This window comes from Hyla sarda, chromosome 2 (genome assembly GCF_029499605.1).
Source record: "Hyla sarda isolate aHylSar1 chromosome 2, aHylSar1.hap1, whole genome shotgun sequence".
NCBI classification, from domain to species: domain Eukaryota; kingdom Metazoa; phylum Chordata; class Amphibia; order Anura; family Hylidae; genus Hyla; species Hyla sarda.
The window spans coordinates 196,199,074-196,223,786 of NC_079190.1; the positions used below are offsets into that span (position 1 = coordinate 196,199,074).

General features: G+C 41.4%; 1 protein-coding gene across 4 annotated transcripts in view; it reads left to right on the plus strand.

Annotated features, from left to right (window-relative positions):
* The window catches only part of MAP4K4 (mitogen-activated protein kinase kinase kinase kinase 4), a 171,072-nt gene that overhangs the window by 58,856 nt on the left and 87,503 nt on the right, over positions 1 to 24,713 (plus strand). For all 4 annotated transcript variants that reach the window (XM_056556091.1, XM_056556092.1, XM_056556093.1 and 1 more), the window contains exon 3: positions 16,758 to 16,814. In XM_056556091.1, coding sequence (XP_056412066.1) covers positions 16,758 to 16,814 — 57 coding nt within the window. The remainder of the gene's footprint in view (positions 1 to 16,757; positions 16,815 to 24,713) is intronic.

A 24,713-nucleotide genomic window follows, 5' to 3' on the forward strand; every position in this document is an offset into this window, starting at 1 on the left:
TTTTTCACTAAAATGCTGGTGTTACCCTAAATTTTTCATTTTCACATCGGGAAATAGGAAAAAAGCCCCCCAAATTTGTAAACCCATCTCTTCTGAGTAAGAACATACCCCATATGTGAATTTAAAGTGCTCTGCAGGCGAACTACAATGCTCAGAAGAGAAGGAGCGCCATTGGGATTTTGTAGAGAAAATGTGTCCAGAATTGAAGGCCACATGTGTTTACAAAGCCCCCATAGTGCCAGAACAATGGACCCCCGACACATGTGACCCCATTTTGGAAACTTCACCCCTCACGTAATGTAATAAGGGGTACATTGAGAATTTACGCCCCACAGGTGTCTGACAGATTTTTGGAACAGTGGTCCGTAAAAATGAAAAATTTAATTTTTCATTTGCACAGCCCACTGTTCCAAAGATCTGTGGGGTGTAAATACTCACTGCACCCCTTATTAAATTCTGTGAGGGGTGTAGTTTCCAAAATGGGGTCACATGTGTCGGGGGTCCACTGTTCTGGCACCACGGGGGGCTTTGTAAATCACATGGCCCCTGACTACCATTCCAAACTAATTCTCTTTCCAAAAGCTCAATGGCGCTCCTCCTCTTCTGAGCATTGTAGTTCACCAGCAGAGCATTTTACGTCCTAACATGGGGTATTTCCATACTCAGAAGAAATGGGGTTACACATTTTGGGGGTCATTTTCTCCTATTACCCCTTGTAAAAATGTAAAATTTGGGGGAAAAACTGCATTTTAGGAAAAAATAAATTTTTTTTCATTTACACATCCAACTTTAACGAAAAGTCGTCAAACACCTGTGGGGTGTTAAGGCTCAGCGGACCCCTTGGTACGTTCCTTGAGGGGTGTAGTTTCCAAAATAGTATGCCATGTGGGTATTTTTTGCTGTTCTGGCACCACAGGGGCTTCCTAAATGCGACATGCCCCCAAAAAACCATTTCAGCAAAAGTTGCTTTCAAAAAGCCAAATGTGACTCCTTCTCTTCTGAGCATTGTAGTTCGCCCGCAAAGCATTTTATGTCCTAACATGTGGTATTTCCTTACTCAGAAGAGATGGGGTTACAAATTTGGGTGGGCATTTTCTCCCATTACCCTTTGTAAAAATGGTAAAGTTGGGGGAAAAACTGCACTTTAGTGAAAAAAATTTTTTTTTCATTTACACATCCGACTTTAACGAAAAGTCGTCAAACACCTGTGGGGTGTTAAGGCTCACTGGACCCCTTGTTAGTGCCTTGAGGGGTCTAGTTTCCAAAATGGTATGCCATGTTGGGGTTTTCTGCTGTTCTGGCACCATAGGGGCTTCCTAAATGTGACATGCCCCCCAAAAACCTTTTCAGCAAAATTCCCTCTCCAAAATCCTATTGTCGCTCCTTCCCTTCTGAGCCCTCTAGTGCACCCGCCGAACACTTTACATACACATATGAGGTATTTCCTTACTCGAGAGAAATTGGGTTACAAATTTTGGTGTGATTTTTCATCTATTACCCCTTGTAAAAATTCAAAAACTGGGTCTACAAGAACATGCGAGTGTAAAAAATGAAGATTTTGAATTTTCTGCTTCACTTTGCTGCTATTCCTGTGAAACACCTAAAGGGTTAACACACTGACTGAATGTCATTTTGAATACTTTGAGGGGTGCAGTTTTTATAATGGGGTCACTTGTGGGGTATTTCTAATATGAAGGCCCTTCAAATCCACTTCAAAACTGAACTGGTCCCTGAAAAATTCCGATTTTGAAAATTTTGTGAAAAATTTGAAAATTGCTGCTGAACTTTGAAGCCCTCTGATGTCTTCCAAAAGTAAAAACACGTCAATTTTATGATGCAAACATAAAGTAGACATATTGTATATGTGAATCAATGTATAATTTATTTGGAATATCCATTTTCCTTACAAGCAGTGAGCTTCAAAGTTAAAAAAATGCAAAATTTTCAATTTTGTCATAAAATTTTTGAATTTTTCACCAAGAAATGATGCAAGTATCGACAAAATTTTACCACTAACCTAAAGTAGAATATGTCACGAAAAAACAGTCTCTGAATCAGAATGAAAGGTAAAAGCATCCCAGAGTTATTAATGCTTGAAGTGACAGTGGTCAGATGTTCAAAAAATGGCCGGGTCCTTAAGGTATATTTGGGCTGGGTCCTTAAGGGGTTAAGGACCCGGCCATTTTTTGAACATCTGACCACTGTCACTTCAAGCATTAATAACTCTGGGATGCTTTTACCTTTCATTCTGATTCCGAGATTGTTTTTTCATGACATATTCTACTTTATGTTAGTGGTAAAATTTTGTCCATACTTGTTTCATTTGTTGGTGAAAATTTCCAAAATTCGATGAAAAAATTTAAAATGTTGCATTTTTTTTTTTTACTTTGAAGCTCTCTGCGTATAAGGAAAATAGACATTCAAAGTAAATTATACATTGATCCACAGACACAATATGTCTACTTTATGTTTGCATCATAAAGTTGACATGTTTTTACTTTTGGAAGACATCAGAGGGCTTCAAAGTTCAGCAGCAATTTTCCAATTTTTCACAAAATTTTCAAAATCGGAATTTTTCAGGGACCAGTTCAGTATTGAAGTGGATTCGAAGGGCCTTCATATTAGCAATACCCCACAAATGACCCAATTATAATAACTGCACCCTTCAAAGTATCCAAAATGACATTCAGTAAGTGTGTTAACCCTTTAGATGTTTCACAGGAATAGCAGCAAAGTGAAGGAGAAAATTCAAAATCTTCATTTTTTTACATTCGCATGCTCTTGGAAACCCAGTTTTTGAATTTTTACAAGGGGTAAAAGGAGAGAAATCTTCCTAAAATGTGTAACCCAATTTCTCTCGAGTAAGGAAATACCTCATATGTGTATGTCAAGTGTTCGGCGGGCGCAGTAGAGGGCTCAGAAAGGAAGGAGCGACAATGGGATTTTGGAGAGTGAGTTTTTCTGAAAGGGTTTTTGGGGGGCATGTCACATTTAAGAAGCCCCTATGGTGCCAGAACAGCAAAAAAAAAAAAAAAACACATGGCATACTATTTTGGAAACTACACCCCTCAAGGAACGTAACAAGGGGTCCAGTGAGCCTTCACACTCCACAGGGGTTTCACGACTTTATGTCAAAGTTGGATGTGTTAATAATTTTTTATTTTTTTCACAAAAATGCTAGTTTTCCCCCAAATTTTACATTTTTACAAGGGGTAATAGGATAAAATGCCCCCCAAAATTTGTAACCCCCATCTCTTCTGAGTATGGAAATACCCCATGTGTGGACGTCAAGTGCACTGCGGGTGCACTACAATGCTCAGAAGAGAAGGAGTCACATTTGGCTTTTGGAAAGCACATTTTTCTGAAATGGTTTTTCTAGGGCATTTCGCATTTAGGAAGCCCCTATGGTGCCAGAACAGCAAAAAAAAAAAAAAACACATGGCATACTATTTTGGAAACTACACCCCTCAAGGAACGTAACAAGGGGTTCAGTGAGCCTTACCACCCCACAGGAGTTTTACTACTTTGGATGTGTAAACTATTTATTTTTTTTTTTTTACTAAAATGCAGTTTTTTCCCCAAATTTTTGATTTTTAAAAGGGGTAATAGGAGAAAATGCCCCCCCCCAAAATTTGTAACCCCATCTCTTCTGAGTATGGTAATACCTCACGTGTGGATGTCAAGTGCACTGCGGGCGCACTACAATGCTCAGAAGAAAAGAGTCACATTTGCAAATTTTGCTGAAATGCGGGGGCATGTCGCATTTAGTGCCAGAACAGCAAAAAAAAAATGTAATTTGTAAATACATTTCTTCGAAATAAGGACATACCTCATATCTGGACCGGTCACAGAAGAACAGGAGTGCAGTCAGGGGCCTTGAGCTTCGAATTCGCTGCCTGTGGAGCCAGAGCAGTGGGACCCCCCCTCAAGGGGCATTACATGGGGTAATTGATAAACGTTACATGGGGTAAGTTACTAAAATGGGGTACAGTGGGACATAAAATTATAAAACAGGTTATGTTCCCAGAATGATGACCCAGAACATAGCCAAAACTAAAGAATATGCCCACCCCAAACCCTATGCTCTGAATAATCATTCTGGGAATATGATGTGTGTGGCCGTCCCTAACCTGTTGCCTCAAATTCGCACCCCGCTCAGGTGGAGAGAGAGCGCTGCGCATTTGAGGGAACATAAAAGTCCCCGATGATAGTGACTCAGTGACCCATGACCCGTTTTTTGAAAAAAATACCCCCAGAGGTCTTATCAGTTTATTTTTTTGCAGAAAATTTGGAATGTACTGTGGACTTGGTACATTGGGGTCAAATTATGGAAAATTAAAATGAAAAGGGAAAATTTAGTACCGCATGGAGTGTGATACTCCCTGAAGCAGTTTTTAATGCAGAGGCCAGGATGATCAAGGAAAGTGTCACATTGATAGGTGGTGTCCTTCCGTATCCCCCTCCTGTGACACACTCTGCATTTTTTCTGGGTTCGTCCCTTCTTTCCAGTGTGGGGGATCTCACCTGGAAAGTGTTGGCCTGGGACGATCCTGGCACCTATTACTTCAGTTCCTTCTGAACTCCGGCCTGCTCTTTCCCCGGTCAGCAAAGATCAGGACCTTTAGGACTTCTTCTTGGAACTGGAGGAATGTCCCTGTGCTGCCAGCATTCTGGTACAGTACAAAAGAGTTGTACATAGCAACCTGTGCCAAGTAGACCGCAACTTTCTTGTACCATACACGTGTTTTCCGCATGGCGTCATATGGCTTCAGGATTTGATCAGAAAGATCAACTCCCCCTATATACCGATTGTAGTCCAGAATACAATCGGACTTGAGGACCGTTGTTGTGGTACCTCGCACTCGGTCAGGTGAGCTGCCGTTGCCAAGAATAGTGGTCCGCATAAGGACATCCCTCTTATCCTTATACCTGACTAGCAACAGGTTTTCATGGGCAAGGGCACGGGACTCACCCTTGGGCATAAGTGTCTGCAGAAAATTTAGATCTGGCGGCAAGGGATGTGAAGAGAGGGATGCTGGTTGTCCACGTACACGTAACCTTTATCCAGCAATGGGTACATAAGGTCCCAAATGGGTACATGAGGTCTGGCGGTGGCAGGGAAGGTGTGTGTGTGTGGGAGGGGGGGGGGCGGGGATGTATGTAGTGAGTGCTTGGTGTAACTATTAGATATAACGATGTGTTATATAAGGGAGGGAAAAAAATTGCGGACAAAAAAAAGGGGGGGAGGGACGAATGCAGTGCCCTGAACACCTAATAGGGCCCGGGTCACACTGAAATATTTATGGTGGACCCTTGGGGACCTATTAGGGGGTCGGGGGGGGGGGGGGGATTTTATATATATATTTTTTTACTTTTACTTTTTTACACTCACTCCTACCTTGCAATGGAGTGTATTCTTTCCCTGCTCTGTCCCTGCAGATCTTCTTCCCTGAGGGGGCTCTGATCGCACAGAGGGGGGTCCCTGGCACCTTCGAGCAGCTTTGCCCGCTGACTGAACTCAGTTAACGGGCAGATCTGCAAGATGCAGTTAACCCATCCCCTGCCCTGCCGGCTGCTATTGGCTGGACGACAGTCCATCCAATAGCAGCGCTCCTGGGGTGGTGATTAAATCGCCACCTCCCCATAGATACAGTGGGTGATAGGGGATGTATTGTACATCCCCGATCACCTTGTACCTCCGGGTCTGATGACCCCCCTCGGTCATCGGGTCACACGTGACCCTTATGACCCGAATCCCGGCAGATCGTTAGTGTGAATTCACGATTGCCGAAACGGGGTGGTCTGATGACCCCCCCCCCCCCTCGGCATCGATATCGATATCAACGATATCAGCAGGCATCCTAGTCTGGTCCCCGCCCGGTGCGCGGCAGGGACCGAAATTCCCACGGGCGTATGGATACGTCCTGGGTCCTTTTTGAAGGGGTACTCCGGTGAAAACCTTTTTTTCTTTTAAATCAACTGGTGGCAGAAAGTTAAACATATTTGTAAATTACTTCTATAAAAAAAAATCTTACTCCTTCCTGTACTTATTAGCTGCTGAATACTACAGAGGAAATTCTTTTTGGAATTCTCTCTGCTGACGTAATAATAATAATAATAATAATAATAATGCTTTATTTATTGTTGTCCTTAGTGGGATTTGAACCCAAGTCCCCAGCACTGCAAGGCAGCAGTGCTAACCACTGAGCCACCATGCTGCCCTTAGAATACATCTGCTATGCATGGTTGCTAAAATGGACAGAGATGTCAGCAGAGAGCACTGTGCTCGTGATGTCAGCAGTGTTCCAAAAAGAAAGGAATTTCCTCTGTAGCATTCAGCAACTAATAAGTACTGGAAGGATTAAGAGTTTTTAATAGAAGTAATTTACAAATATGTTTAACTTTCTGCCACCAGTTGATATAAAAGAAAAAAAAAAGGTTTTCACCGGAGTACCCCTTTAAGTACCAGAAAGCCAGGCGTATCCATACGCCCTAGGTCCTTAAGGGGTTAAAGGGGTACTACCATGGAAAACAATTTATTTTTTTTAAATGGTGCCAGAAAGTTAAACAGATTTGTAAATTACTTCTATTAAAAAATCTTAATCCTTCCAGTACTTTTTATGGGCTGTATACTACAGGGGAAATGTTTATCTTTTTGGATTTCTCTGATGTCACGACCACAGTGCTCTCTGCTGACCTCTGCTGTCCATTTTAGGAACTGTCCAGAGTAGCATATGTTTGCTATGGGGATTTTCTCCTGCTCTGGACAGTTCCTAAAATGGACAGCAGAGGTCAGAATTCTGACGCTGAATTCTGTTCCGCCTAAGGAGAGAACTTTTTTTTTTTTTCCCTGAAGAAATCAGTTTGAAGCGGAAATGGTTGAACTTCCTCCCCAACATCATTTGCTGCTTCTCCTCCTGAATTTTGCTTGTATGCTTCAATTCCTCTTCAATAGAAAAATGGCAGATTTCTACTTTTTCCTAAACTAAATGATTCCTCTTCAATTCCTCTCCAATTCCTCAATGTGAACATACCCTAAGGCTAGAAGCACATGTTTCAGATACGCTGCAGATTTTCTGTAGCAGAAAATGTACCAAAGGGAGAAGTGTGATGTGTTTCTGCAATGTGTGTTCCTACCTTAAGGGTATGTTCACTCTGATGAAATGTATGTGTGAACTTACCCCCTTAGGCTACGAACACACAACAACTTGTTTGTCCTAGAAAGCAATGGGTTCCGCTGCTCCTGTTAACGGTATACATCGCCATCCTGTTTTCATTGGGATGCCAACGTATATGAGTAACTGGGGCATGAATGTACTATGAATCTACTCAATCTTTAGATATTTAGGTATACCGGTTCTTTTGCAAGTCTAAATACAGCACTGGGGCCCTAGGTACAAAACCCACCAAGGACAACATCTGCAACAAGTTTGTATATTTTCCTTTTTGTGTTGGTTTCCTCTGGATATTTGGGTTTCTCCCACACTCAAAAACATACAGATAGGTGAATTTAGATTGTGATTCCAATGGGGACAGGGACCAAGTTGAGTGTGAACTTCTGCATAATCTGTGTGCGCTATATAAATATTTATTTTTAGTCCATACAACAATAATGTGTAAAGTTTTCTAGGATGTAGGAGGTCTAACACAACAATCCTGGAGTTACATTATAAAGTTTTATTTTGATTTCATGTGTATACCTATGAGTCCATCTCTTTATTTTCCGTCTATTGTCTTTGTTTTATTGTTGTATTAAACAGCTCACCTCTTTGAAGTTCATCTATCAGAGCCCTAAAGTTACCCTACAGCAACAAACTTTTATTGTGACACCATTTTATACGTTGCTCATAAACACTTGCATTCTTTAGTTTAATATCAAGTGAGTTACTGACAGATTTCTACGGGGTATGTTATTTCTGTTCCCCTAGCCCTTGAGGAAAACTGTAGTAGAAGACTGCATGTGACGACACAAACCTCCGCATGCCACGTGACTCCAGGAAATGTGCATGAAGGTGTCCCAAGGATTAGTACATTTAATATTACTATTTAACAGAAGTACTTAACTCACTCTTGTTATGCAGTGAAACCTCTCCAAAAGACCACCTGTTTGAGAAGACCAACCTCTTATTCAGACCAGATCTCTCTCATATGACAGATTTTCAGTCCACCATACATTATGTATAGTTGCAATTTTATTTTTTTTACATAATCAACACACACACACACACAATTTTTTATGCGATTTTGAGTGGTCTAAAAGTAGTTTAACTGTGTATTTTGAAATGGAAGGTAAGGAATACGACTTTAAAGGGCTATTCCAATGTCAGGTAAAAAAAAAAAACCTAAAAATGCTGTAGAAAGCCTATAGTACCTTCAGTGGACTCAAAGACGTAGTCTTTTTATTTTAAAATGGCATATATGGCCTGAATGCAGTCACCTAGTGACCCACTGAAAACAATGGCATCCTCTTCTCAGCAAGATTCTGACTGATACCTCTAACATAAGCACTAAATACATGAACCTAGCCTTTGGTTGGGGAAAATCTGTGATACCCTTTTTGTATGGAAAAAATGGAATACTCCAGATTTTAAAGGGGTTCACCTCCATGTACATAGTGGAGGATAATTTCATACTGGATGTGTGAACCAGCCCTGGAACTGCCATGCACAAAAGATGGTGGTTGTAGTTATATTCACAAAATATTTAACCTTTTTTTATGCTTTTAAATGGTATCGGAGATTGGTATCTGCAGTCTTGAGCCCTCACCTTTTTTTAATAGCATGGTAAGCATTAAAGGGGTTATTCAGACACAAAAAAAAAAAAAAAAATCCTCTTTCCAATGTGTCTAATCACTGGAGGTCCGTTGTCTGACTGATAGGGCCCCCTTTGATCTCCAGAACAAGGCCCTGTTGCTGTATTCTGGTATCTCTGGTTCCCGTAGTCCATGCATGGGTCGGCACACAGCAAGTGCCTTCTGCCACTCTCTGCAACTGGGGGAACCTGGCCCCATTCTGGAGATTGGGGGAGGGGGGTTGCCAGCAGTCAGAGTAGTACCGTATATACATGCAGATTTCACCATTAAAATCAGACAAAGATGTTTTTTCGTGAAGTTGGTAGTCTACATATGTGCAGAACGAGGTAAAAGGCCATATTTGCCCTGATTTTACCTAAATGGTATAACACAGAAACAATTTACCATATTAACTTAAAGACAATTGAAAGACGGCACTCCAAGACAGGGATAGTGAAGACAAGAAAGTTTAGTCACCCATCCAGTACAAAAGTGATGCAACTTCACAATTAAGTCTTTTTCAAGCACCAAAGCGAGTGCCGTGTTCCAATTTTTCTTTATCCATTTTTGACCTTTGTCTGTCTGGTCTCTAGGACTGAGCACTCCTGGACTTCTCAGTCTATCACTGTGCACCATTCATCATTCTAGTTGTGATTTACCATTTTAAAGGGGTACTCCGGTGGAAAACTTTATTTTTAATCAACTGGTGCCAGAAAGTAAAACCTGACCACAGTGCTCTCTGCTGACATCTCTGTCCATTTTAAGAACTGTCCAGAGTAGGAGAAAATCCCCATAGAAAACATATACTACTCTGGACAGTTCCTAAAATGGACAGAGATGTCAGCAGAGAGCACTGTGGTCATGAGGTCAGCAGAGAGCTGTGTGTTCCAAAAAGTAAAGCATTTCCTCTGTAGTATTCAGAGCTAAAAAGTACTGGAAGGATTAAGATTTTTTAATAGAAGTAATTTACAAATCTGTTTTTAACTTTCTGGCACCAGTTGATTAAAAAAAATAATAATTCCAACGGAGTACTCCTTTAACTTAGATTCTTGACAAAATGCATTGTTTTCTGGGACATGCTTCAGACTTTGTGAGATAATCTAGAATGTTCCGGATATATGCAGGGTTATGGTACTTGCCATAAATCGGGGGTCCACGATCTGTAGCTGTGCACTCATTTACCATAGCAGTAAAGGTCCAAGGCATCATTATGAATCCATGATACAGCACATTTTGACTGTTTATGGCCCATATTATACGTCTTTCTGTCTGACTTTGTACAGGAAGTTAGAGTTTTGAGTTTTTTGTACTTTTGTATTTTTTAGTTATATCTAGAGATGCTTTTATTTTTGGCAGTAATGTGCTTAGGTACTTCAGCTAAAATCGATATTACCTTGCTGCTAAAAACGTTTCAACAAGTAGAGACAAAGAAATTGCGTCTATTGTTCTGTCATAGTGCAGCGTCTACGTGATTCAGAATTTCCTTTGTGATGGTGGTTTAAGAAAAGGATCTGTTTCTTTTTTGCCTTGAAAATTTGGCACAGATGTCTCCCAGGAGGATGTGAACCTCTTCATAACAACTCTGTGAGAAATGCTCTGGATATTCCAGCAACAATTTACTCTGGTCTCTTAACCATTTCGGTGCTAGATGGACTTTAGGCTGGGATATGAGAATGGAGAGGTCTTTGTCAGTATGAAGGCTATCCGCTTATGTTGGTATATCTCAGACTTGACCATGTTCTAGAAGCTGTTTTTCATTTTGTTTTCCCATATGGTGCCAGCAGCAATTGCTAACCCATTTCTTTGCCGGCCTTTTATGGTGGTAGTTCTTGAAATGCAGGGCTCCTGTGCATTAAACTTAGCTCTGGAATTTCAGTGATGTCATTAGAACTTACACACAATTATTCTCCCACATTGGGAGGTATTAACCCCTTTACTGTATCAAAATGTAACAGTAATGCCTTATGTATTGTTGTGATAAACCCCAGTGTACTACTATTTCACTCCAGAAAATAAATACAGTTTGAATCGGGGCGCTGAGACTAAAAGAAAAAACAAAGATATAATTTTTTATACGGACTATGGGTTTTTTACAGAAACAAATCTTGTGACATTTCCTCATTCAGCTTTTATTTTTTATTTTTTTAAAGCAGTGTGGATGCTTTTGGAAGAGAGAAAGCATAGCCACCATCCTCCAGGCCCCACAATGCCATTCTGACATCTCTCGTCCTTCTACTCACACTCTAATGATGATTTGTTTGTGCAGGAAGTACCCGCTGAGCAAATCACTGGGCTCAATGGGCATTTCCTACACAAACTAAATAGCATTGTAAAGCTACGTTCACACTGAGCAATCGCCAAGGATTTACTTCAGTATTTGGCTCCAATTCCCTCTTGAATTGAAGTTCCATTGACTTTAATGGTCTTTTCGCTGCTCTGTTCATACTGTAGAATTTCTGCAGATAAAATTCTGTTGCTGAATTCTATTCCGCCAGAAGATTAAACATGTTCATTCTTCTGGTGGAATCAGCAGGTATAAGCTCATTGAAGTCAATGGGACTTTATTTTTTGTTTTTGTTGTTTTGTTTTCAGATGGAAGAAAGTTGGCCATTGATTGTTTAAAATAACACTCAATGGGGGAGATTTATCAAAGGATTTAGACTGGTTTTTCTTGTCTAAATTTGTCGCACAGAAAGTCGCAGTCTAAATATGTGCGACTTTTCTGCGACTTTTGCTCTAGAGGATTTTTAGAACATGATGCATGCAAGTCTATTTTAGACTGAAATGCATTGAAAAATGCATTGGTGCTGAATTTATCAAAAGCGACTTTTCAGCGACAAGTCGCATAGGCTGAAAGTACGCCGAAATGTCAGACCATGTTGGAACAGGTTTAAATATAGACTAAAGCATAGATCATGCAGTCTGTGCACAGAATTTATCAAGAGCCGTGCGCCATTTGATAAATTAGGTGCACAATAGACCAGACTAACCCTCTGTAGTTTGGTCTATATTGATACGGGACATAGACAACTTTGATAAATATCCCACTATGATCATATGCCTTTTTTCATTCTACAGTAAACACATCATCCCAATAGAAGCTTTGCATAAAACATATGGATTGTATTTATGTTTTGCTGAAGCTTTATTTCCAAGCCTAACCCTTCAAATATATGCCACAAGGACACGTTCTTGGCATATGTTGGCCTTAAAATGCCATGCAAAGGTTAGGTTTGTGATTTTCATCTTATTTTTTTTTTTTTTTTATTCAAAGGCATTTTGTCCTGATTTAGTGTGAACAATCTGTAAGCAGTATGCAGCACTGACGGCACGGATTTCTGATAGATGAGCTGTGTAAAGCTTAACATTTTGAGGATGTGTACATGAAATCAGGCATTACTGTGTGCATGTGTGCAGGAATGGCACAACTGTGGCCCGCCTCTGCTCTTCCCTCTCCTAGAAACTCTGTCCCCACTGGATTACACTTGGCTTACACTGATCAGAGGGAGAAATTCTCCAGGAAAGGTTTCCCATGTGGAACAGCTTTCAACTCTGTAGAACATACATGCCTAGATTGGGACTTGATCAACACCACACATAGAAAAAATATTTAGGTCTCCCAATGTTATTAATACAAAAAATCAAAATTACAGGGAACCTTTTAAAACTTCACTTTTATTGTGTCCTTTTGTTAAAAAATAGTAACGAGTATAAAATAATTTCAACCAAAATAGTACGATCCCCCCCCACTAGACCACCAGGGATGGCTATAAGATCCCTTTAGACACTGCTGTCAACTTAGACAGAGGTGATCTAATGGTTTAATAGCGGCCACAGTGATCGCAGCATGCCAGGCTATTAGCGGAGGGAGAGCTGTAGCTAGCCCCCCCCATCTGACCCCTATAACTCCAATTTTTTCATATACAGGGATGGGGGTAATCTTGTGTGACATGATCTGTAGTTTTTATCAGAACTTTTATTAGGAAAGGAGCTTATTCACATATATACGCACTTCTTAAAATATTTTAATCACTATTTTTCAGTCTTCATAGGGACTTAAATGGAGACTTTTGATTGGAAACCACTGAATACCACTTTGTTACTGGGGGTGTTCTGCTTCTCCAGTTTGTGGTGCATTTTATTTACTCTAATTATGTGTCAGAAAATGCAGAAGTTGCATTTAGTTACTAGACAACTACAACATCCAGCATGCCCTGATACAGCCTATGGTTGTGTGGGTGTTGCAGCATGTTGCACTGTATAGCAGGACAGTTAAGGTTATTGTGTAACATGCTGGGAGTTGTAGTTTTGGTTTGTGTCAGCTGCAGAGCCATAGTCTGTGTCAAGGAATACTGGGAATTACAGTTAGTAACTACAACACCCAGCATGCCCTGATGCAGCCTATGGCTCTGCAGCTGACCCGAACCAAAACTACAACTCCCAGCATGTTACACTTTATAGTTTTACAGTTTAGGTTACGGTGCAACATGCTGGGAGTTGTAGTTTTGGTTCGGGGGTATTTGCGTGCAACCGTGGGGCTCTCGGTCGTCGGGTGAGTATGAAGGGGTGTGATTCTGGGGGTGCAATTTAGTGCGGGTGGCCAGAAGCCACAAAAAATAAATAAAATTAGATAGCACAACTGGCAGCAGCGCTTGTCAGTCCGCCCCTGAACAAAACATACATGCATACACATATACATACACCGGCTACTGCCCCCTATATAATACATTACATACATACATACATACATACATCATACATACACCCACCCTCCCACATCATACATTACATACACATTACACATATACCATACACACATCATATATACACATACACTCGCACCATACATATGCACACATCATACATACACCTGCCGCTGCCCCCTATATGACACATGTACCATAGACACATCATATATACACATGACACATACACCATACATACACCCGCCACTGATACACCCCCCTAATCATACATTACATACATATACAACCACCCTTCCCGCTGCCTTCATGCTCAGCCTCCTCACCTGAGCCGGTGTGAGGTGAAATCCCCAGCCCGTGCAGTGCAGTCTCCTCACACACGTCTTTTCTCCGCTCTGTATTTTCTCCCGTGAATACTTGAAACCTCCCCGTGATAAATTAGGTCCTGTGTAGACAGAGCAGGGGGAAGGGAGAGGCTGTGTGTGGGGGAGGGAGGAGCGTTGTACGTCCTCATTCTCCCCCTGTTGTCTTGTATTATGCAGAGCTGTGCTCTCCATCCTCCGGGAGGGGGATGAGGGGGCGTGGCTTAATCATCTCCTGCAGACCGTCCTCGGACTCTGCCCTCGCTCCTGAGATCCCCGACTGAAATCAGCTGGGGGCCGCCACTGCCTCCTCCATACACCCTAAGCGCCGGTGTGAGGTTTAGACTTGCATCCACTCCTGCGCCTCACTCCGGCATTAAAGAAAAATAAGGGAGAAATCAGTCTGTCCCTGCTAGCCCGATACAGGGCTAAATCTATAAAAAATTCACCTGCCCGGCGCCCAAAAATACTTGTCCCGGGCGTCGGGCGATAGGATTTCCACGTCCCTAAGCTCCTAAAGTGTACCTCTCAGATCCCCCCCCCCCCCCCCCAAAAAAAAAAATGTTACTTAGTACCTAATCCTGACCATGTACACCTAATTTTTCTGCCTCTATCACCTAAATTTAGTATAAAAATACCTCTATTTATTAGCTCACAGCGAAATCCTCTTAGAGGAAGGGAACAGGTCTCTCCTTGTGGTGGTGGGAGGTGATTGGTGTGTCTGTGTCATCTCTTGTCCATGACTGATAGACAATCCTGCTGCTGCAGGACTGGTTAGTGTCCCAGTAGGAATAGATACCCCTAGTGGTGGGATTTTCAGGAGCAGTTTTTTTTTTTTTTTTTTAATATTCAAAACATTGTTTACAATCCTATTACAAAGGGTCTTTAATTGTCATCCGTGACAACATATAACTTTTTTTTTTATCCGAACAGTGGTACAGATACAAAAACTTATATGTTGTACATTTTGGCACAGGCATGGACAAAGTCCAGTTAGTGAGGGTCAGCTAGCACAGGAGAGAGCACAGAGGAGTCCTATCAGACAGGAGAGGGCACAGAGGAGTCCTATCAGACAGGAGAGGGCACAGAGGAGTCCTATCAGACAGGAGAGGGCACAGAGGAGTCCTATCAGACAGGAGAGTGCACAGAGGAGTCCTATCAGATAGGAGAGAGCACGAAGGAGTCCTATCAGACAGGAGAGGGCACAGAGGAGTCCTATCAGACAGGAGAGAGCACAGAGGAGTCCTATCAGACAGGAGAGGGCACAGAGGAGTCCTATCAGACAGGAGAGGGCACAGAGGAGTCCTATCAGACAGGAGAGGGCACAGAGGAGTCCTATCAGACAGGAGAGAGCACAGAGGAGCCCTATCAGACAGGAGAGAGCACAGAGGAGTACTATGAGACAGGAGAGAGCACAGAGGAGTCCTATCAGACAGGAGAGAGCACAGAGGAGCACTATCAGACAGGAGAGAGTGCTAGCCCACCCTCACTTACTGTACTCTGTACATGCCTGTGCTTCAGCTTGGACCAAAGCCATGTTTTCTATAAAAAGGAAATAACATTTCTAAAGTATATTAGAAAGGTAAATGTTTTGCCAAGTTGTACAAAATATAAAAAGTTTTTGAATCTGACAGTGTCCATTTAAGGAGGGGGGAGAATGGAAATGGCAGTTATAAGTAAGGAGAGACTAGTTGGAGAGAAAGTTATACTGTAGTTAGGATGGGACACAAAAGGCGGCTGACCACATGCTGGCTACAGAAATCTCGGACTTCTTCACTAGAGGTTAGTGTAGAATGATGGCTTGCATAAGCCCATATTTGGCTGCATTCACACTTCGTTTATACATTACGGGGGCTGGATCCGGCTGGGTGAGGGGCAAACCGGGCTCTCCCGTACCCCAGCCGGACCAGCGTTAAACTCAATTTACTTTAATGAGCCGACCAGAGTTAAACGGTGACTCCGGTCGGCTCATTTATGACCTGTATCCGGTTTTGTGACCGGACCTAAAACCGTAGTATACTATGTTTTTAGGTCCGGTCAGGAAGCCGCATACAGGTCATAAATGAGACGACCGGAGTCACCGTTTTGACTCTGGTCGGCTCATTAAAGTAAATGGAGTTCAGCGATGGTCCGGCTGGGGTACAGGAGAGCCCGGTTTTCCCCTCCCCCAGCCGGATCCTGCACCCGTAATGTAAAAACGAAGTGTGAATGCAGCCATACACAGGTAAATCTACACTGGCAAAAATGCACAAAATCCTATATTTACCCTTCTGGATATTTAGGGCATATTAAGAAAATTTGAAAAAATAATGGCCCTGAATTACTAACAGATTGTAGTTTTCCTAGTGGGCTTTATAATTTCCTACGAGTAATTTTTCACAGTAATTACTAATGTTTCCCTACTTTTTTGCACTTTTCCCTACATTTTTATTTTTTTTATATATATATTTTTTTACAACTGCTTTAATCTGAATAGTCAGCTGCTGACACCTCTGTCCGTGTCAGGAACTGTCCAGAGCAGAAGAGGTTTCAGCAGAGAGCAGTGTTGTCAGAGTGGAAAGAAATGCACACTTTTCTCTGTAGTAAACAGCAACTGATAAATACTGGAAGGATTAAGATTTTGAAATGAAAGTAATTTACAAATCTGTTTTAACTTTCTGGCAACAGTTGCTTTGAAATAATTTGTTTTCCACTTGTATCCACCGGCGTTAACCTTTAACTAAAATGATCAATACTTATACTCTGTTTAAAAAAAAATGAAGAAAGTAAATGATAAAATATGTATAGATAGATATCGTGGGACATCCCTAGTTTAGCACAGTTAATTACTACAGTTATTTAGGCTACATTGTGTTTTTGTTCAAAATGAATAATTCTTTGTTCTTGCTATTATCTTTTTAGGGCCGACATGTCAAAACAGGCCAGCTTGCAGCTATTAAAGTCATGGATGTTACAGAGGTAAGTGGGTTACAGCGGTACTGTTGCTTTATCTACTGAACTTCTGAACCATACCTGTTTTAAAACTTTTTTGACATATTTATGTCCATTTTCAAATAAGTATATTTACTTACGGTATATGTAAGTATAAAATCCATATGAGATGTTCAACAAAGGCTCATAGCATTTAGGTTGGCCAAGCGTGTGTATGGCATGCAGATTGGCAGCAGTTTTTGTCTCCTAACACCTCTAGCAGTGGGTGCAAGCATTAAAGGGGTACTCCAGTGGAAAACTTTATATTTTTATTTTTTTTTTTAATTTTTTTTTTATAAATCAACTGGTGCCAGGAAGTTAAACAGATTTGTAAATGACTTCTGTAAAAAAATTTTTTACCCTTCCAGTACTTTTTAGCAGCTGTATGCTACAGAGGAAATTCTTTTTTTGTCTTGTCCACAGTGCTCTCTACTGACACCTGATGCCGTATGAGGAACTGTCCAGAGCGGGAGAAAATCTCCATTGCAAACCTATACTGCTCTGGACAGTTCCTGACACAGACAGAGGTGTCAGCAGAGAGCACTGTGGACAACACAAAAAGAAATTCAAAAAGAAAAGAATTTCCTCTGTAGCATACAGCTGCTAAAAAGTACTGGAAGGGTAAAGATTTTTTTAATAGAAGTCATTTACAGATCTGTTTAGCTTCCTGGCACCAGTTGATTTAAAAAAAAAAAATAAAAAAATGTTTTCCACCGGAGTACCCCTTTATGACTTTTGGCTGATACCAAGGGCTGAATCGAAACATGCGTCTTAAATGAGCAAACTTTAAGAAGTGACATCTATCCATAGCTTTTCTATGTGTAGATATCATTAGTTTTGGTCCTCTTATAGCTAGGGATTATTCACATTGTTACAATAGTACAGCTACTAGTAGAATTAGTATAAAATACTGTATCCACAAATGATGTACATGTGCGTTATTCACCAAACAGTCTGCTGCTGATATATGTTTCCTTACATTGAATAGTAAAAACTGGCACTGCTTACTTTGTTGTTGTTTTAGTGGTGTATGTCCTTGACATGCTTTTCCTGACTATCTCATTCAACAGTGGTTACTCACAGGAAAGGAGGCAGATCTTGGCTGATGGTGGTTAGGTGTTTATGTATGTAGAAAAGTTCCTGAAATCATTGTCTTCCTGTGTCCTGAAGAAGAATATAGCGCCAACATATTCCACAACACTTTACAATCCAGAGCGCACATTCACAGATAATACCAGACATCACACAGTAATAACCAATGAACAACTTAAGTAAGATGAGTGAAGGCCCTGCTTACAAGAGCTCGCAATCTATAGTGGGAATAGAATTCCCCTTATGGACATTTCATAAGCCAGTATTATGTATGCTCAGACTGTATGTTCTTTAGCATGCAAGCATTGTGGTGGGAACAGTTGGATAAGGACTAGGGGAGGATGTAGGGTATTGAGGCTTGGAACAAAAGTGAGATGGCAAATTAGGGAATATGGTATCCCTGCCTAAAAGATGTGTTTTTAGGGTGTGTTAAAATCTGGGTATTAGAAACTAATCCGACTGAACAACCACGTAAGCAATCATTCATGGGGCGAAGCTTACATTTTTTAACTTCATTGTTTTCGGCAGCACCTTACTTATTTACACAGGGAGATGTGCTGCTAACAAATATATTTTACTGCTGCTAAAAGATGCAAACAGCAGAGAAACAAGCTCATTCCTTGGTGGATTGCAGGGCATGTTTACATGTGGCCGTGATCTGGAACAAATTTTTTTCAGGCTGGTAACCTCTCTGTGTAAAAGGCTCTTTATGGACTTTAAGATGAGAATAAATCACAGCAACTATAAGGGTTTTTGCAGTTTCCAAAGGAAGTAAAGGTAGATTCTGGAGATGTTTTTTGACGTGCATGTGGTGAACAGACCCTAACAGATGCATGTGTTGGATTCGTAGTTGGAAGAAAGAAAGAAAAGGTGTAAATTTTACTGAAAAATGCACTGCGTAGAAACTGAAGACCCCAAAAGTTACAAAATGCAGTGGGCCCCCAGTAATACTTTGGATAGGGAATAAGATGTTTTTGCCTGGAATACCCCTTTAAATTCAAAGTTTTACTTTTTCTTCTTGCACTGTGGGTGTTTACTCAGTGAAAATAACAAAAACTGTCATTGTTGCCATAGCAGCCAGTGAGAGCTGAGCTTTAATTTTACTAGATCTTGTTAAGAAAGCAGAGCGCTGATTGGTTGCTATGGGCAAAACACAGATTTGACTATTAGACAGTTTTTAAGTTTATCCCCTATTGTGTTCATAAAACAATGATAGATGTAACAGTTTTTGCGCTATTATTTTGCTTAGATGCTTGTTTCTACTTATGATTCAGATAGCCAGCAGATAAAATTTTATTAGCTATCACAGAAATCCAGGTTATTTCCAAACTGCTCACTTACTGTTTTATTTTTTTGCATCTGTATTTATTTTATGCATTGCCTTCCATGTATACCCTAGTATTGTATTCCTTTGATATTAAGGTTGTATCCATCATTATGTGATGAGGATAACTAGGCTCGGTATAAAGAACTTGAGTAGATATAAGTGAAGGACACTGTAGCACTCCGCTTTCTAAAAGCATTGGCTCTTGTTTGTTTGTTGCCAATTTGACTATTAGATTTTAAGCATTCGGATACCTTCCCTCAGGCACCACTTTTTTTTCCTTCTTTTTGAGAGAAACTAAATGTGTTCTTTGCAGAGAACACATTACTGCCTTTATACATTGATAGTGACCCTCTGGCTGTATTTTACTGCTTCCTGAGTTTTGCAGAATAGTCTCTGGGAACCCAGATGAAACCCCTAGTAAATGTCTGCTAGTAAGAATCTAGGGCAGTTTGCCAGTAAAATCCACAGCTATTAACCAACCATTCAGTGGATCACATAAATATGATGACTGGATCTTTTTGACAGTTGGTGGTCCATTTCCAATTAAAATTCAGTATGGAGATGGGGTAGTGCCATGAGGAGCATACTTGATAAATTACTCTGTGCCAGTGGTTCCTACTGTGTGCACATGACTTGTGATCACATTAACACATAAAAATGGTAAACCAGAAGGTCCAGGGATCTGAGATTAGTAGATGGTTCAGAACCAATAAAGAAATTTTATAAAAGTGTACCTGTCTTTTTATATAATGTAGATAATACCATTATATGTATATTTGTAATATACATTGGTTTAAAAATATGTATATTTTTGTTCCCTGCAGCTATTGCCTGTGTGTCTCTGTGAGGAGTCCAAATACAGGAAGTGCAGGTGGGCAAGCAGGGCTCTGGGCACTGAGGGCAAGCAGGGCTCTGGGCACTGAGGCACCTATGACATGCTCCCGGCTCATACAAACCGGGAGCCTGCACAGAGCCCTGCTTGTCCTGCCCTCACTTCCTGTATTTGGACTCCTCATAAAGACACACAGGCAATAGCTAGAGGGACAGCATTTTTTCACCCAAAAATATACAAATTTTTTAACCAATGTATATTACAAATATACATATAATTGTATTATCAACATTATATAAAAAGTTTTTGTTGTTGAAGACAGGTACACTTTAACCTGTTGGGGACCACAGGCATATGGATATGCCCTTGCGTCTTGGTACTTTAGGACCAAGGGCGTACCATGTGAATTTTGATCCCCGCCACTAGCTGGACGTGGATCGGAATGGGATGCCTGCTGAAATCATTCAGCAGGCATCCTGTGCAAATTCCTGGGGGGGGGGGGGGGGGGGGGGGACACTGAGTTAAGAAACAGACAGTGGTGCGGAAACACTGCGGTAGTCTGTTACCTAACTCAGTGTTTCCTAATCCCAACCAGTGTGCCTCTAGCTGTTGCATAAGTACAACTCCCAGCATGCATGGTCTGTCAGTGCATGCTGGGAGTTGTAGTTTTGCCCCCCACCCCATCCCCCACGTGAATGTACAGGGTACATTCACATGGGCGGGGGGTTTACAGCAAGTTTCCTGCTTAAAGTTTGAGATGCGGCAAATTTCCCCCTGCAGCGGGAAACTCGCCATAAACCCCCACCCTTGTTAATGTACCCTAAAAACACAACACTACACTAACCCTAAATAAAGAAAACACTGCATATACACTACATCCTTACACTGTCGCTGCCCCCCCCCCCCCCCCAATAAAAATTTAAAGCGTCTTGTACGTCAGCTTTTTTCAGAACGGAGCCTCCAGCTGTTGCAAAATAACAACTCCCAGTATTGCCGGACAGCCATTGACTGTCCAGGCATGTTGGGAGTTTTGCAACAGCTGGAGGCACCCTGTTTGAGGAAAACTGACCTACAGTATTTTTGGTATCGGAGGCAAGTGTAACGCTTGCATCCGGGTACACCCCTATGAAAATCCCTAATTTAAGCCTCAAATGCGCATGGCGCTCTCTCACTTCAGAGCCCTGTCGTATTTCAAGGCAACAGTTTAGGGCCACATATGGGGTATCTCCGTACTCGGGAGAAATTGTGCTACAAATTTTGGGGGACTTTTTCTCCTTTTACCCCTTATGAAAAGGTAAAGTTGGGGTCTACACCAACATGTTAGTGTAAAAAAATTGTAAACACAATTTCTCCCAAGTACAGAAATACCCCATATGTGGGCATAAAATGCTCTGCGGGCGCACAGCAAGGTTCATCAGGGAGAGTGCACTATATACATTTGAGGCCTAAACTGGTGATTTGCACAGGGGTGGCTGCTGGTTACAGCAGTTCTGACATAAATGCAAAATAAATACCCACATGTGACCCCATTTTGCAAACTACACCCCTTACGGAATGTAACAAGGAGTATAGTGAGCCTTAACACCCCACAGGTGACTGACAGATCTTTGGAACAGCGGGCTGTGCAAATGAGAAATTTTTACATTCTTCATTTTCATGGACCACTGTTCCAAAAATCTGTCAGACGCCAGTGAGGTGTAAATACTCACAGTACCCCTTGTTACTTACGTCCCTTAAGGGGTGTAGTTTCCCAAATAGTGTGCCATGGGGGGTGTTTTTTGCTGTTCTGGCACCAAAGGGGCTTCCTAAATGAGAAATGCCCTGAAAAAAACATTTCAGCAAAATTCACTTTCCAAAAGCCCATTGTCGCTCCTTCCCTTCTGAGGCCTCTAGTGGGCCCACAGATCACTTTACATCCACACATGAGGTATTTCCTTACTCGAGAGAAATGGGGTTACAAATTTTGGGGGACATTTTCACCTATTACTCCTTGTGAAAATGAACATTTTGGGGTAACATCAGCATTTTAGTAAAAAAAAAAAAAATAAATTTCATTTTCACGTCCAACTGCAATGCAAAGTCGTCAAACACCTTTGGGGTGTTAAGGCTCGCTGTGTAATGTGCAAAGAATGCTCTGGTCCTTAGGGTCAAAATGGGTTCGGTCCTCAAGGGGTTAAAACCATTCATAAATTGGTGGAAAAACACCATGGAAAATGTACATATTTAGCATCTGATTCCACGTGTATGTGTTGTATGCACATGCTCCACTTCACCTGAATAATGTCAGCAGACTACAACCCAGTTCTTAAAATGTAATATGGCATGATGTTGTCTTTGAAGTGATCCATTGGATTGACCTTACAACTTACAGTTCCATTCTGTGTGCTGAGGCGATAAAAATGCCTTCCCTTAATGAGCAACTTTGTAAATATTGATAATTCTCCATAATATTTCATATTTCTGTTCAACACACGTGACCTGGACTTTCAGATTTTTGTTTTGAACAATAAGACTGAAAACTTAACACTTAAAATCTAAAAAATGTCTCTCATACGGGCACAAAGCTGTTTTGGAAATTACTATTACAAATAACACTCACAATGTGGTCCTTGTCAAAGTCTATTAAACCAGTGCACTTGATCATTCTTTTTTTCCTAAATACAAACTTTACATGACAAAAGTTTAGATTACACCAGGTCTTGAGACCTGCTGCAATTTAGAGTGAGTAGTAGCTGGGGGAAATCTGTGGCAATGAGCTCTTCACTCCCCGGCTGTCAATCAAATCTGACGAGACCCAGTGGGATTTAAACTTTTGGCATGCCAAAAGTTTTTACAAATGTGAATGATTCTTTAAGTATTATATACTTTGTGTCTAGCTCTGCCATTGTTGCCATATGTCTGTCTTTTGTTTGTCTGAAGGTTGGCATGAAAACAGGCCTCACCACGGTCAACCAAATAAGTAGGGTACATATGCTCAGGTTGTATTAGGGAAATAGACAAATGAGTGCTACTGGCATTTCGGCAATGGTTGAAGGGGTAGGGGGTCAGCTTGTATAGGCTGGACACTACATCAAATTGGTGGTTGTACCAGAAGATAGCCTCCTCCTAAGATTAAGCGAAAGAAAGCCTGCAAACAGTTTGCAAAGGACAAGTAGATTAAGCACATGGATTACTGGAACCATGTTCTGTGATCTGATGAGACCACAATAAACTAATTTGGTGTGGTGACAACCAAGTGAGGAGTACAAAGATGAGTGTTTGACTGCAGTCAAGCTTGGTGGTGGGAGTGTCATGGCCTGGATCTGCATGAGTGCTGCTGGCACTGGGAGCTACAGTTTATTGAGGGAACCATGAATGCCAACATTTACTGTGACCTACTCAAGCAGGGTATGATCCCCTCCCTTTGGCAGACTCCTCTTTACCCACACTATATAACCCAGTGTATTGGGCTTAGTGTAGGTGAACAGGCTGACAGTTTTCCTTTAAAGGGGGACCCCAGGATTTCTTTTTTCAGCCTTTGAGCCCATGAAATATGCTTCGATTTCAGCCTTTGTGAAATATGCTTATCTTACTCTGTTTTCATGCATGAGACCTACACCCTCTTCAGGGGAGCGTGACTATGCTAATGTGGGTGGGTGGATAGCTGGTTGGAAGGGACTTACTGAAGTAATGCCATGCACCCACTCACTGCAGTATAGCCACACTCCCCTGGCGACCATATTATTTATGGCATATTGTCTGGCCGCCTAGAATTCTGGGAATGTTCAGAAACTGTCAAAAAATATCACTTGCACCACCGCGCTTCAGGGTGTCGATCCCATGCATGAAAATAGGACAATTCAGCGCACAGAGGTTACTCAGTAATATAAGTTAGCATTCTGGGCTGAAAGGATGAATGAAGAAAAAATTGTGGAATACCCCTTTAGGGTAGAGTCATACACAGCGCATACGCAGCATTTGATGCTGTGAGGAATTTGCTAGGTAGTGGTACATACGCTGCGTATGCGCTTAGAGCAGACACAGGGATTCCCCTGCCGCAGCCCTTCGTGTACAGTGAGATTTGGAGGAGAGCTGTGTGTCAGGTTGGTGTGCTCGGCCCACCTCCAAATTCTCCAAGCCAAATCTGTCTCGTCGGGTATCTATGGGATGACAAAAAAGTGTCTAATCCATGGAGGATTTACCTATAGGATTTATAGGATTGGCTGCGGTCTTAAGGGCACATTGAGAGGTCTTCTTGATTTTCTGCCTCAACTGGTAGAGCTGTTTTGGTGGCACAAGGGCTATTGAGATGTGTTTTTCAATATAATGACTTATAAGTGGATCGGTCATGTTATGTAGTCAGGGGGATGGAGTTTTATTGTATGAGGGAGCGTTACATTGGTATTACATTGTCCTGTGTAGGGCTAGCTGCTGTCTGGCCACAGATGACTTTTGGTATGATTGTGGCAGGATTTGTCTGTGTCCTTTATATAGCCTTGGTAAAAGAATATTTTCATTTCTTTTAGATAACTAGTTAATGTTAGGCAGTATACAATGCTGTTTAGTACATTTGTTTGTCAGATATGCAGGAGTGTGTAGGGCTCTTGAAGAAATATGGGTCCTAATAAGTAAACAGTATAGACATGGGAATTGAGCA